Genomic DNA, 16,328 nt, shown 5'->3' on the forward strand with positions numbered 1-16,328 from the left:
TCTGCCTCCCCTGCAGTGCACATGGTTTTGCCCAACTGCTAACAAAGATCCTGCTGCGATCAACTCAGAATTACCCCCATGGTACGCAGTGCGCATGCGCTAAGTATTTTAGCACAAAACTTAGTAGATTTACTCACGTCCGAACGAAGATTTTTCATCGTTGAAGTGATCGGAGTGTTATTGACAGGAAGTGGGTGTTTCTGGGCAGAAACTGACCGTTTTCTGGGAGTGTGCGGGAAAACGCAGGCGTGCCAGGATAAAACGCGGGAGTGTCTGGAGAAACGGGGGAGTGGCTGGCCGAACGCAGGGCGTGTTTGTGACGTCAAACCAGGAACGAAACGGCCTGAGTTGATCGCAGTGTAGGAGTAAGTCTCGAGCTACTCAGAAACTGCTAAGAATTTTCTATTCGCAATTCTGCTAATCTTTCGTTCGCAATTCTGCTAAGCTAAGATACACTCCCAGAGGGCGGCGGCCTAGCGTGTGCAATGCTGCTAAAATCTGCTAGCGAGCGAACAACTCGGAATGACCCCCATTCTCTCTTTTTTTTGTTTGTTTATTCTTTAGTGCAACTATGATGGAACTACATGTTCCAGCAGGTGTTGACTTCCAGGGCATGAGGGTGCTCGTCGTTCCAAGAACTCCAGCATTATGTATCCAAGCAGTCAGTTCCTGCCAGGGATTGTTGGGACATGAAGTTCCACAAAAGGATGTCATCTATATTTGACATAATACTCTTACCCTGGCACCGACAGCCCCAGGGGCGACAGGACGAGCTCTGGAGGGCTAGTTGCTTGGGGCCTTAGATTATGAATTATTTGCTTTATGACAGGCTGACCCTATGCAGGAACTTTCATTCATGGTGTGACCACCCTGCTGCCGGTTACCATTTCTGCAGAGGAAGCATACACTCTTTATTTTAGCTGTGATCAGTCCATGGCTGTAGTACTGGGGATTTTAAAATGGGTAAACACTTGAGCAACCGCTAATCGTTCCGACTTTACTGACAATTTCCCTTGAGCCCAAAACAAGCGATATTGGTGGTCATTCCGAGTTGTTCGCTCGCTGCCAATTTTCGCAGTGCAGCGATCAAGTGACAAAACGGCAAAAATATGCATGCGCTAAGTACTTTCACACAAAACTTTGTAGATTTACACAAGCTCGAGCGACATTTTTTCATCGCTCGAGTGATCGTAGTGCGATTGACAGGAAGTGGGTGTTTCTGGGCGGAAACTGGCCGTTTTATGGGAGTGTGCTAAAAAAAAGCAGGCGTGCCAGGTAAAAACGCAGGAGTGGCTGGGTAAATGGGGGAGTGGCTGGCCGAACGCAGGGCGTGTTTGTGACGTCAAACCAGGAACTAAACGGACTGAGGTGATCGCAATCTAGGAGTAGGTCTGGAGCTACTCAGAAACTGCAGGGAATTATTTAGTAGCAGTTCTGCTAATCTTTCGTTCGCTATTCTGCTAAGCTAAGATACACTCCCAGAGGGCGGCGGCCTAGCGTGTGCAATGCTGCTAAAATCTGCTAGCGAGCGAACAACTCGGAATGAGGGCCATTGAGCGTACACACATTGCAATCTTGCTAACGACCGAATGCTATATTGCATCGTTTGGTCGCTAGTGATTTATCATTACTTCTGCAGACACTAGAACAACCCTGATGCCACTCCGTTCTAGGTTGCGGCATGAAGGTAACGTCAAATCAGCCCAACATATCATTTGCCGTCTGGTTAGCCGTACACACTGCACGATAGGCACAAAGGGGGTCATTCCGACTCGATCGCTTGCTGCAGTTTATCGCAGCGCAGCGATCGGGTTGGAACTGCACATGCCGGACAGCCGAAGGCCGTCGTTCTTCAGCGATCGCCTCTGCCTGATTGACAGGCAGAGGCGGTCGCTGGGTGGGAGGGGACGGCATGGCGGAATTTGGCCGCCATTTTGGGGGCGTGGCTGGACCTTGCGGGGGGCAGGCCGCAGCTGCAGCGACCAGGGGCAGCGAAGAGGTTCTCCCCGGCAGCCGCAGTAGCTGCGCTGGCCGGGAGTTACTCCTCAAATGCACGGGGGGGGGGGGGGCACTGACATGCGGGGCGGACTAGCCCTGTGCTGGGCGTCCCCCCGCATGTCTGAGTGCCTGATCGTAGCTGTGCTAAATTTAGCACAGCTACGATCAACTCGTAATGACCCCCAGAATCACTAGCGATATTGCTAGGTTTGATGTGCAGCACGGATGACCAGCGACAGTCCCTAGCAACACAGCGGGAGCACACAATCACGTGTACACACTGAGCGATGTAGGCGATATGTCCATCACTAATCAGGCCCTATATGCAGTGTGGTAACATTTCCTGACCACAGACTGACATAAACAGTGATGAAGTGAGGCTGGAGATTTATGAAGAAGGGAGACTGAGCATTAGAGGATGTGTGGAAATAGATTGATAAACGCAGTATACATTTTAGAAGCGCAGCGTAATCAAAAGTCACATTTGAAGTTTCATATGTGTGATAATAGATTAATAGGTTTTAGATGACTTATTGGGGGTGATTCCGAGTTGTTCGCTCGCTAGCTGCTTTTAGCAGCATTGCACACGCTAGGCCGCCGCCCTCTGGGAGTGTATCTTCGCTTAGCAGAATTGCGAACGAAAGATTAGCAGAATTGCGAATAAATAATTCTTAGCAGTTTCTGAGTAGCTCCGGACCTACTCACGATTAGCGATCAGTTCAGTCAGTTTCGTTCCTGGTTTTACGTCACAAAAACGCCCTGCGTTCGGCCAGCAGCTCCCCCGTTTCTCCAGACACTCCCGCGTTTTCTCTGGCACGCCTGCATTTTTCCGCAAACGCCGTGAAAACGCTGAGTTTCCTCCCAAAAACACCCACTTCCTGTCAATCACACTCCGATCACTTCAACAATGAAAATTCTTCATTTTGCCGTGAGTAAATCTACTAAGTTTTGAGCTAAAATACTTAGCGCATGCGCACTGCGTACCATGCGCATTTTCGCATTAATTGCTCCGTTGCGAAAATCGGCAACGAGCGATCAACTCGGAATGACCCCCATTATGCGTACATAATATGTTCAATTCTAGTTGTCAGAACAATTATCATACTTAATGCCTATCATTCATGATTCAGGTCTTACCAACCATGCACCCTCAGTCAAATCAAAATAAAAAAAATACGTCCTCTATTGTTTAAATGTTGTGATTTCTATAATGAAAAATAATAATCGTTATAAACTACGGTATATTTACTAAGACCCTCATTCCGAGTTGATCGCTCGCTAGCTGCTTTTAGCAGCCGTGCAAACACTAAGCCGCCGCCCTCTGGGAGTGTATCTTAGCTTAGCAGAAGTGCGAACGAAAGGATCGCAGCGCTGCTACAAAAAAGATTGTGCAGTTTCAGAGTAGCTCGAGACTGACTCCTAGCTAGCGATCTCTGCAGACTGTTTAGTTCCGTGTTTTGACGTCACAAACACGCCCTGCGTTCGTCCAACCACGCCTCCGTTTCCCCCACCACGCCTGCGTTTTTTTCTGGCACGCCTGCGTTTTTCCACACACTCACTGAAAATGGTCAGTTGACACCCAGAAACACCCACTTCCTGTCAATCACTCTGCGGCCAGCATTGCGACTGAAAGGCGTCGCTAGACCTTGTGTGAAACTACGTCGGCTTTTGTGAAATTAGGACACGCGTGCGCATTGTGCAGCATGCGCAGAAATGCCAATTTTTAGCCTGATCGCTGCGCTGCGAACAACGGCAGCTAGCGATCAACTCAGAATGACCCCCTAAGATGGGAGCTCTATTTGCCCATAGCAACCAATCAGATTCTACTTCTCATTTATCTAGCACCTTCTAGAAGATCATACCTGGAATCTGATTGGTTGCTGTAGGCAACATCCCATCTTAAAGAGTACTCTCATCTTAGTAAATTTACCCCATTGTGTTTGAAGTGTGGTTCACATGCGGGTGATATGCGCTCTTTGTGAACGCCTAATGAATGCAGTCTAACGCTTACCCCCATTCATTTTATTAGGGTTTACAGTTTATGCGCGCCATGTACAATACTCCCTTGAAATGAATGGGTTATTTAAATAAATAAAACTAACGTAGCCCACTTCAAGGTTCAGGTGCTAGACAGCCTTTAATTGTTCCCACTAAGAAAGGGGACACAAGCCGAGTGGAATCCAGGATAGTCCAACTGATGGGATGGTACTAGTAGTGTTCATCCTAGCACCCTGCACCTTTCAAAATCCATGCAGTTCTCCTTTCCTGCCTGGGGTGTCACTCTCTGCTCTGGTGCTTCTCAGAACACTCTGGTCTGTATCTCAGCACTGAAATACAGACCAGAGTGTTCTGAGAAGCACCAGAGGAGAGAGCGACACCCCAGGTAGGAAAGAGGAACTGCACATGTTTTGAAAGGTGCAGGGTGCTACAATGAACACTATATTAGGATCCTGGCGCTTGGGATGCCAGCGATCATAAAACCAACAGCGCTACCCTATGATCAGGATCCCAACACCTGTTTGGTACATATGCGGCATTAGCATATATTTGTACAGCAGCTGAGTCCAAAGATGTGTGAACTGCATCCATGCCTCAGTCTGGCCCTAAAATATTTACTGTAACCTTATAGACTGAAGGCTAAACACAAAATCGCCATTGCAAAATTTGAGTGTGGGGAACAGCGATGGGTGTGAACTGTAGGCCACTCTTTGCAAAGGGTCCTGTGCTGCAGCTGAAGACCCAAATAGAATAAAAGAGTGGGGGCCAATTTATAGTAGAAAGGCGTTGCCAGGCCCCTTCACTTCCAGGCCCGAGGCTAGAGTTCTGTGTGAGAAAAGGGGAACTCTTACACCAATGAAATATGCCTTTCATAAACTAGCTGCCACCGAATTATATAAGGTCTATCTGTGGGTCCGTGGAAAGTTTCTACTGCCACGCAGCAACAAGTCATTTGCAGCTTTAGCCAAATATATACATCTGAATATAAAAGAAATTTAGACACTTTACTTATTGTAACCAACCTCAATTTGTCAACTTATCTGTTTAGCTTTTCATTAAATAATTTTGTAACACTCAGAAGGCGTACCGGCGTCCAACATTACGAAGGTGTAGAGTGGGCTGTTAATGATAACGTGAAGGAAAAAGGGAAGGACATTTTACAAGGTGACCGATGACTCTCTCTGCCAGATAAATCTGATGACATATCCCTGGAATATTATTTATCCATAACGAAGAGCGAGAGATGGAACTATCCAATCACGTTGTTAGCTTTCATCTTTCTTGTCTCCACGGCGAAACCTTTACTAATTATAGACAACACTTAGTACATTTCTCCAGCACAGAGTGTACTCGGGAGCCTCCTCATATATCTGCTTTATTTCATTTTCCTAAAATGAGACGCTCATCGACAACATGTACAGTATAACTGTGAGCCTTGTAGCGTGAGACCTGCGATGAGCCGAGGACTATTAATACTGTGTGACAACGATTCCATTCTGTTTTCTGGATTGTCTGTATGTTTGTTTCTGTCGCTAATTTTTGGCTCTGTGATGTCATTAATAAGAGTGCGCTAATGTTAGGTAGAGGTGCACCCACACAACGCACAGAACATACGACTAAGGGAGAGATTTATCAAAGCTCGGAGGGAAATAAAACACCAAACCAGTCAGCTCCTAACTTGTCATTTTTTTTAAACATAACCTGTAAAATGATAGAAGCTGTTTGGTTTAACATTATCTCTCTCCAAGCGTTGATAATCTCCCCTTAAGTACTGCCAAGTACGTAATGAAAATGAGTATACAATATGTGACACTAGATAGTAACTGATCACAGCAGCTTATTTTACAAAATACCATTAACATATAAAATATATAAGGCTGCAGTTAAGTCAATAATATATAGCGGCAATTTTCCTGAAGCTTCCACCAAATGTATCAAATTGCAACTAACAATTATAGTTGGAGTAATCCTGGATTCCTCGCTCTCCTTCAAACCACACATTCAGCATCTCTCACAAACCTGTCATTTTCATCTCAAAAACATTTCCAGGATCAGACCCTTTCTCACCCAGGATGTCACTGAGACCATTATCCACTCACTGATTATTTCCAGACTGGATAACTGTAATCTCCTCCTGACTGGCCTCCCTGACACATACCTCTCTCTACTCCAATCTATCCTCAATGCTGCATCCCGGCTCATCTTCCTCACCAAACACACTACGTCCACCTCTCCTCTTCTACAAGCCCTTCACTGGCTCCCCTTCCCTTTCAGTATCCAATTCAAACTTCTCACACTCACTTACAAAGCCCTTACCCACTCCTCTCCCGGTTACATCACACTTCTTCACCAAACCCAGCCGTCTCTCATCCTAAGCCTTCTGTGGCCCGCGCTCACTTTCTACCCCATCTGTGTGTGCCCCTCCCCTATAGAATGTAAGCTTTCACGAGCAGGGCCCTCTTCCCTCATGTGCCTGTACGTCTCTTACTTAACCCATCTTCTTTTCAATACCTCCTTTAATGGTGCCAAATACCTCGGTTTTCTGCCACCGTGATACTTATTTCAGTGCTGTTTACTGATGCAGCTGTTTATATACCCTGTACTTGTCCTATACTGTATTGAATTGTAAGTCACTGCATACCTCCCAACATTTCAGGGATGAAAAACGGGACTCCTGCGAAAGGGGTGTAGCCTATGTGAAAGGGGGCGTGGCTTTGTGGGAAAGCCGTTATTGCAAGCCACGCCCCAGTTTTTCATCACTAAGGGGGTATGCCTAGTGCTCTGTGACCTGTTGGCATGCCCCCAGTCCCTCTGTCTCCACTGAATAGATGCTGTGCGCATGCACACAGCATCTATTCAGTGCTGCTCTGCTAGGCAGAACAGTGATTGACAGGAGCCTCCAAACTGCCCCCCTAACTGCGGGACTACCACCCGCGGGTGGGACAGTCCCAAAAAACGGGACTGTCCCACAAACATCAGGACAGTTGGATGTATGTCACTGTCTTCATGTTTTGCTTATTTGTTTACTCTGTAATTTGGCGCTGCGGATCCCATGTGGCGCCATATATATATAAAGGATAATAATAACAACAGTAAGAACGGGAAGATCAAACACTGACAGTATCTGACCGTATGGGAGTCATTGTCCAGAGCACTGGGTCCTATAGCTCTTGGTTGTGGGGGTCATTCTGAGTTGATCGCTCGCTAGCAGTTTTTAGCAGCCGTGCAAACGCTATGCCGCCTCCCACTGGGAGTGTATTTTAGCTTAGCAGAAGTGCGAACGAAAGGATCACAGAGCGGCTACAAAATAATTTTGTGCAGTTTTAGAGTAGCTCAATACCTACTCAGCGCTTGCGATCACTTCAGACTGTTCAGTTCCTATTTTGACGTCACAAACACGCCCTGCTTTCGGCCAGCCACGCCTGCGTTTTCCCTGGCACGCCTGCGTTTTTTCGAACACTCCCTGAAAACGGTCAGTTGACACCCAGAAATGCCCTCTTCCTGTCAATCACTCTGCGGCCAGCAGTGCGACTGAAAAGCTTCGCTAGACCCTGTGTGAAACTACAACGTTCGTTGTAATAGTACGACACGCGTGCGCATTGCGCCGTATACGCATGCGCAGAAGTGCCGTTTTTTTGCCTGATTGCTGCACAGCGAACAAATGCAGCTAGCGATCAACTCGGAATGACCACCTATGTCCAGTGGCAGCTGCTGCCTGGGTTACATACACCTCTGCATGCACGTTCCTATGTGGTAAAATGCTTACTCCCATGTACTATACAGAACCCACCATGACATTCCTGACTTCATTAAAATACAATTCCATTAAAAAAAAATCTACTCAGTACTTTTACAACAGAGCAGCATTAAAATGAAAATAAATATATAAGGAAACAGAGCTATAGAATGATTATACACACAGCCAGGACCGGCATGTAAGAGCATTATTAAATATCTGACAGTATAATTAGCTAGATAGATATGTATAATGTGACGAGGAGAGATGGAGACAGAACGAGAGGGATAAAGTAGGAGAATTTGTTTTGCAAAGAACATGGAGATGTTATACAGTGTACGTTTCTGGGTAATGTCAGTGTATTTGTGATAAAATGCAATTATATTATAAAAATAGCTTACATAATAACCATAACCACAAGGTGGTACATTTTTGTCTTCCCGGTGCTTAGTTTACTTACCTGTACATCCTATATAAAACAGGCTAATGCTGCTCCTCACCTCTATGGGGGGAATACAAGTGTTTTGCGCATCTGCAGCCACTAGATGGGGCCAGATGGAGCAATTCAAGTGACATTACTGTTATATTGTTCCGTCATTTTCACGGGCTGGTAACTAGTTTTGTAATAATAATTGTAAACGATTACTTTATTAGCCTATATTCAAGGGCATGCTAGTATAAGAACAACATTCAGGCTAAATATATTTTTATCTACTAGTGGAATGTTTCCATTTACGAAGAGACGTCCTTTCTTTCAAACTTTTTTATCTACAGAAACTCTGAGCATTCCTTCTTATATCCAACACTGTTACAAATAAAGGGGGAATTGTGTCAAAACTACTAAAGAGTAGACAAGTAGAGAAGTTGCCCAAAGGATCCTTCTCCGTCAATGAATGGTCTGATCTGTAGCGCACACAGGGGGGGTTTCTGAGTACCCAGAAACCCCCCTGAGGGACCTTTATATTTTTTTTCAGAGATGGAGACACCATTGTCTCCATCTCTGCACCAACCCAGGACCCCCAGCCGCTGACAGAGCTGTCCAGCGATGGCCGGTTACAGCTATCAGCGCTTCTGCGTCAGGTGGCTTTTATGTCCATAACACCTGACGCGGAGCACTCATAAAACTATCTAAATATGCCGCAGTCGGGCAGCTCCAGCGCACCGCAATGACATATTAATATTACATATTTTGAAATGTATGTATGCGATGTGTGTATGTACAGTATGTATATGTGATAAATACGGAAACCCTGCCGTGTAAATCCTGCGTTTGCCCCTGCTGATGGTGGCGCAATAGCAAGGGCGGCCCCCAAACCAGGAAGTAGCGTGATTGCATTAGCGATCCCTTTACTTCTAACACGTCGCACACACGGGCTCCTGTGTTTAATACATACAGGGGATACATCATCTCTTATTGACCCGATAATAAATATTCCCCTAATGATGATCGTCATACTGCCCCTGATGCAGAGCGTGTGTCTTTCTAGGTGGAGAGGAGATAGAATTCAACCAGCTTTTCTTCCGAGAAGATTTCATCACTGACATGTACTTTGGCGGGAACCTTCATGGGCGGATAACGACGGAGGACCTACACTTCGGAGAAGGAGTGCACAGGAAAGCCTTTCGGAGTAAAGTCATGTGCGGGCTACTTCCCGTCTTTAGTCCTGGCCACTTGTGCGTGCTGAAAGTGCACAATGCTATAGCGTACGGAACCAAGACCAACGATGAGCTTGTCCAAAAGAACTACAAGCTTGCCGTGCAGGTAATATAATAAGTATAATTATATTTCTACAGACTGTCACCATACACAGTGTCGACTGATTTTTAATGTCGACATTCAGACCATGTTGTCGTTCAAATGTCGACCTTTCGAATATTGACATTTTGACTACACCCATTGATATGTGGTTTCCAAGATAGGTGTGATTGTGGTGCATTCAGTACATAACTTCTATGGTTTTGCTTTCCAGGAATGCTACGTACAAAATACTGCACGTGAATACGCCAAGATTTATGCGTCGGAAGCTGAACAGCTGGAAGAATTTGGGAAAGTTCCAGAGTAAGTACTGTACAGTAGCTTTGCAAGGAATACAGGGACAGCATGCATGTCTACTAAACCGTTATTCATAAGCACGATAGTTTAATATAAAGAGTTGAAATATAAATCTCTATAGAATGAAAACTGAAGCATTTGAGTAATCTACAAAAAACACGGGAGGCGCCCAGGTATACATTTTCATTATTAGCTTTTATTTTTAAGGCACCACATAGTGTCCACAGTATAGTACAGGGGATGTGCACGGTAACAGTGTAACTTTACATATCTTTAGTACAGTAAATGTATGTTACCATCTTTGGGACAACACATAACAATAAAAAAAACTAGGTAGAACATGGATAAGGGGAATGGGTAGCACAGCTCAATGTCGGTGGAGGTGAGATGCAGGAACTGGCCTGGTAATAGAAATCTTGGGGCGTATAACACTAATGAATTCAAATAAGAAGGGGCCTGTGTCTCTCCAGCCTCATGCCTCCTGTGTCTCTCCAGCCTCTTCCCCTGTATCTCTCCAGCCTCATGCCTCCTGTGTCTCTCCAGCCTCTTCCTCCTGTGTCTCTCCAGCCTCTTCCTCCTGTGTCTCTCCAGCCTCATGCACCCTGTGTCTCTCCAGCCTCTTCCCCTGTATCTCTCCAGCCTCATGCCTCCTGTGTCTCTCCAGCCTCATGCCTCCTGTGTCTCTCCAGCCTCTTCCCCTGTATCTCTCCAGCCTCTTCCTCCTGTGTCTCTCCAGCCTCTTCCCCTGTATCTCTCCAGCCTCATGCACCCTGTGTCTCTCCAGCCTCTTCCCCTGTATCTCTCCAGCCTCATGCCTCCTGTGTCTCTCCAGCCTCTTCCCCTGTGTCTCTCCAGCCTCATGCACCCTGTGTCTCTCCAGCCTCTTCCCCTGTATCTCTCCAGCCTCATGCCTCCTGTGTCTCTCCAGCCTCTTCCCCTGTGTCTCTCCAGCCTCTTCCTCCTGTGTCTCTCCAGCCTCTTCCTCCTGTGTCTCTCCAGCCTCTTCCCCTGTATCTCTCCAGCCTCATGCACCCTGTCTCTCCAGCCTCTTCCCCTGTATCTCTCCAGCCTCATGCCTCCTGTGTCTCTCCAGCCTCTTCCCCTGTATCTCTCCAGCCTCATGCACCCTGTGTCTCTCCAGCCTCTTCCCCTGTATCTCTCCAGCCTCATGCCTCCTGTGTCTCTCCAGCCTCTTCCCCTGTGTCTCTCCAGCCTCTTCCTCCTGTGTCTCTCCAGCCTCTTCCCCATGTGTCTTTCCAACCTCATCCCTCCTGTGCCTCTGCGGCCTCATCCCCCCGTGTCTCTCCAGCCTCATGCACCCTGTGTCTCTCCAGCCTCTTCCTCCAGTGTCTCTCCAGCCTCTTCCCCGTGTGTCTTTCCAACCTCATCCCCCCTGTGTCTCTCCAGCCTCATACCTCCTGTGTCTCTCCAGCCTTTTCCCCTGTGTCTCTCCAGCCTCTTTGTCCTGTGTCTCTCCAGCCTCTTCATCCTGTGTCTCTCCAGCCTCATCCCCCCTGTGACTCTCCAACCTCATCCCCCCTGTGACTCTCCAACCTCATCCCCCCTGTGACTCTCCAGCCTCGTGCCCCTTGTGTCTCTTCAGCTCAGATGCTATGTGTTTTGCCAACCTCATTAATGAAACAATAAGTGGTTGTGAAAATTCTGATGATGTGATAAAAGAACTGGATACAATTGTTACATAAAAACAGTAACGAACGTGCAGACGGCCTTGAAAAATAGCCTAAATGAAACCCCCTTAGTATTAAACTCATAGTAGCCTACTGTCACAGAATGAGACTCCTAAAGTAGGTGGAGAGAAGTCAGTTCTCAAAGAGAGCTTTTATCTGTCTGAAAGTGGCTGGTTCTGTGACTCAAAATGCCTCATTAAGGGCCTAATTCAGACCTGATCGCAGCAGCAAATCTGTTAGCGGATGGGCAAAACCATGTGCACTGCAAGGAGGGGGGGGCAGATATATAACATGTGCAGAGAGAGTTAGATTTGGGTGGATTATATTGTTTCTGTGCAGGGTAAATACTGGCTGCTTTATTTTTACACTGCAAGTTAGATTTCAGTTTGAACACACTCCACCCAAATCTAACTCTCTCTGCACATATTACATCTGTCCCCCTGCAGTGCACATGGTTTTGCCCATCTGCTAACAGATTGGCTGCTGCGATCAGGTCTTAGACTCAGCCACCTCTGGAAACATTTTTTATGTACTTTTACAGTGCGCTAAGGTGGAAAATGGTTGATGTACGGATGGCCATCAACCATTGATAGTTAGCAGGAGTTCTGGTTTGCTGCCTATGGGTGATGGTCACCTCCTACTTTCCTAATACCTGAATTACAAAGAGACAGAGACCTCCACCTATATGAGCGCTGACAAGTTCCTGTTTTCTGGCTGGGCAAATGGTTGGATTATATTGCTAATTCTTGGAACTTGGTAGACAATTCTATAACCTGGGTCCAGCCCCCTAAGCCTCTGGGCCCCCTAGGAATGGCATCGTCTGCACCCACTGTAGCTATGGCCATGGATGGCTTTGTTGATGGTTACCCATTATATGGACAGCCCTAGCTTTATAATTCACTTGCCCCGTCCACTTGATTACACTTTTCACATTAATAGGCTCCACCTGTCTTCTATTTTCATACCTTGCCTCCCATTTCATGCAAGCAAGGAAGGATTATCCGGAGTAAGGCCATACCAACACAGAGAGAGCATACAAACTCCACACAGATAGGGTCCAGATCGGATTGAATCAGTGGCTCCAGCTCTGCTGTACGCAGAGTTTGACAGCCAAGGAGTGAAGAGTTTTGGCTCCAATGACTTCCTGACATGGGATGCGGGCGATACTTTTACCATCTCCGCTCTACAAAATACCGCTGCGCCTTGAGTTCCGTACACAGTAGCCTTTGTTTGTCTTCCCTCCCGAGCAGCCTGGATAAGGTCTCCATAGTAGGAGCGCTGCTATTATCATGCCCAGGGATCATGGAAGATTTGCTGTTCTTAGATGTCAGAGGGATGACAGTCTGTGACTGTGGGTTCTGCAGCTGGGTCAGTCTATCAGCAGCAGCAGGAGGCTGGAAACTTCAGGGCAGCAGCAGAATGAGTGTCTGATATTTCAGTGAGTGATCACACGCCTAGAGGGGGTTGCAGAGAAGCGTAATACATTTCTGTATCAGGGGAACACACATCTGCTCAATGAGGCGGGATACTATTGCTAAAGCGCTGACTGCATTAGACAAAACTGCAGACTTAAGCAGAGCTAAGAGGTGGACGTATGTGTTCATTGTTTATGTAAAATACGCGTTTCAATAGTCCGCAAAAGTACACTAAAGTGACTTGTGCTTGGATACACATACGTGTAGAATAATAATGGGACGTGCAGTGAGCTAAATGGTTCAGCTTTACACGCAAAATATGAGCCAAAGGGTATATCTGGGCATAATACACAGATGCAGCAGTATATACATGTGGGCATTATATACAGGTGCAGCAGTATATACATATGGACATTATACACAGGTGCAGCAGTATATACATGTGGGCATTATACACAGGTGCAGCAGTATATACATGTGGGCATTATACACAGGTGCAGCAGTATATACATGTGGGCATTATACACAGGTGCAGCAGTATATACATGTGGGCATTATACACAGGTGCAGCAGTATATACATGTGGGCATTATACACAGGTGCAGCAGTATATACATGTGGGCATTATACACAGGTGCAGCAGTATATACATGTGGGCATTATACACAGGTGCAGCAGTATATACATGTGGGCATTATACACAGGTGCAGCAGTATATACATGTGGGCATTATACACAGGTGCAGCAGTATATACATGTGGGCATTATACACAGGTGCAGCAGTATATACATGTGGGCGTTATACACAGGTGCAGCAGTATATACATGTGGGCGTTATACACAGGTGCAGCAGTATATACATGTGGGCGTTATACACAGGTGCAGCAGTATATACATGTGGGCGTTATACACAGGTGCAGCAGTATATACATGTGGGCGTTATACACAGGTGCAGCAGTATATACATGTGGGCGTTATACACAGGTGCAGCAGTATATACATGTGGGCGTTATACACAGGTGCAGCAGTATATACATGTGGGCGTTATACACAGGTGCAGCAGTATATACATGTGGGCGTTATACACTGGTGCAGCAGTATATACATGTGGGCGTTATACACTGGTGCAGCAGTATATACATGTGGGCATTATATACAGGTGCAGCAGTATATACATATGGACATTATATACAGGTGCAGCAGTATATACATGTGGGCATTATACACAGGTGCAGCAGTATATACATGTGGGCATTATACACAGGTGCAGCAGTATATACATGTGGGCATTATACACAGGTGCAGCAGTATATACATGTGGGCATTATACACAGGTGCAGCAGTATATACATATGGACATTATATACAGGTGCAGCAGTATATACATGTGGGCATTATACACAGGTGTAGCAGTATATACATGTGGGCATTATACACAGGTACAGCAGTATATACATGTGGGCATTATACACAGATGCAGCAGTATATACATGTGGGCATTATACACAGCTGCAGCAGTATATACATGTGGGCATTATACACAGGTGCAGCAGTATATACATGTGGGCATTATACACAGGTGCAGCAGTATATACATGTGGGCATTATACACAGGCGCAGCAGTATATACATGTGGGCATTATACACAGGTGCAGCAGTATATACATGTGGGCATTATACACAGGTGCAGCAGTATATACATCTAGGCATTATACACAGGTGCAGCAGTATATACATGTGGGCATTATACACAGGCGCAGCAGTATATACATGTGGCCATTCTACACAGGTGCACAGTGTATAGCTCCTAGGCCCTGGTTCTTCTTAAAAGCCTGCAGTGCTTCCCCTGGGAGCCTCCCAGGGGAGGATGGATCCACCTGGGGAGGAGGATAACGGAGAGTCCCAGGCTGCAAGGCCTGAGGGAGGCCCTGGGAATTCTGACATACCTATTGCAGTGGAAGCCTCAGTGCTGGAGGATTTGGACAGTACAGCGTTTCCAGTGATTGTGGGTCCGGTGATGAAACAGGATCCCCAACTGGAGACCCCCAAACCGCAGGATGCCGGCTCTCTGGGTGAGGTAACTCAGGGAGGTGATAAGGTGAATGAACTTGCCTGTGGTGAGGCGGGGGTTAGTGCTGCAGGTGGAGATGCTGAGGTTTCTGATTGCAGCCTGGAGGATTCAACATCCTCTAGTGAGAAATACATGAATATGAGTCTAGAGGAATTAAGAATGGAGCAGAACCGTATATACTCTCGCATTACTTATAAAAAAAGAAGGCGTAACTGTAGCAGCAGATGGGAGAGAGTTGTCCTGAAAGATGAACTTTGGGAGCTGAATGACACTTTGGCTGCAGTTAAAAAGAGGATTAAAATGTTGCAGGATCAGGCTCTATTGCAAAAGGAAAAAGCACTGCTAGAGTCCATACCAGGACAAGATGGCGGCCCGGTCCCGGCGGGTTCTGTGGCAGCATCTGGGCTCATAGTTCCAGTGGAAGACATGGAAGTGGGCAGCCAGACTGCGGAAGAAGTGGTGGATATCGTGGGCCATGATGGAGGTGAAACCTCTGGGATTGCGTCTGGTGCTGTGGATATCGAGGGGAACCCTGCGATGACGTCATCCTGTGCTTTCCATGAGGGGGAGGCGTCTCTCCCAGAGAGAGTGCTGGGTGGTGGCAGTGCAGGGGGCATGGTGGCTGCTGGGGTAACGGCGGGTGCTGGAGCTCTGGTGGCTGCTACTGCTTCCTGTGGACTTGCTCCCGATGCACTTGTCTCTGAAGCTGCGGATATGGGGACGGCGCGGGCCGTGGTAGATGCTGAGGCTGGCTCTCCCTGTAAGCCAGCAGCGACTGGCTCTGGCTTAGTTGCTGTGGTGGCTGAGGGGGGCGGGGCCAAAGACGCATCATGTGTGACATCACGAGTGACATCATTAACTGCATCAATGGGAATTCCGAAGTATGAAGCCATATTAAAAACTGGGCAAAGATTGGCCCAAGGACTGCCGGCAGTTGATAAAAGCAGCTTAACCCCTGAGGAGACTACTCTAGTAGAAACAGTTTACGGAGATATGGATATGCCTGTGAGGGCTTTAGCGGCCGTAAGCTTGATCCAGGCAAACCAAACTAGGATGGCTGGTGGGGCTGGTAGTGCGGGTATAGAGGTCAGTAAGAAGGTAAATGTTCAAGCACCCAAGGGTCTCCCTGTAATCTCTCCTGTGGTTAGACCAGGATCTGGTTCATATGCCAAAACTTTGGAGGGTTCTGGTTGGGCTAGTACTGGTCCTCAGCTTGGGGTAAGTGGGGGTCAGCCTATAAAAAGGCGTAATGTGGTTCAGTTTAGATGGGTAGGGGAAGGGGAGGCTCCTTCAAAGTCGGAGTTCTTGGATATAGTATTCTCGCTGGGTTTTAGGGCCGCAGACCTTTTTGCGTGCATCCATCCGGTGA

The 16,328-nt window shown here is 47.0% G+C and overlaps 1 protein-coding gene across 1 annotated transcript in view; it reads left to right on the forward strand.

The window, feature by feature from the left end:
- ALPK2 (alpha kinase 2) overlaps window positions 1–16,328 on the forward strand; it is a 199,705-nt gene that overhangs the window by 142,753 nt on the left and 40,624 nt on the right. Inside the window, exons 7-8 of the mRNA XM_063959467.1 lie at window positions 9,220–9,494; window positions 9,703–9,791. Of these exons, the coding sequence (XP_063815537.1) occupies window positions 9,220–9,494; window positions 9,703–9,791 (364 nt within the window). The remainder of the gene's footprint in view (window positions 1–9,219; window positions 9,495–9,702; window positions 9,792–16,328) is intronic.

The sequence above is a fragment of the Pseudophryne corroboree genome, chromosome 1 (assembly GCF_028390025.1).
Source record: "Pseudophryne corroboree isolate aPseCor3 chromosome 1, aPseCor3.hap2, whole genome shotgun sequence".
Taxonomy (NCBI): Eukaryota; Metazoa; Chordata; class Amphibia; order Anura; family Myobatrachidae; genus Pseudophryne; species Pseudophryne corroboree.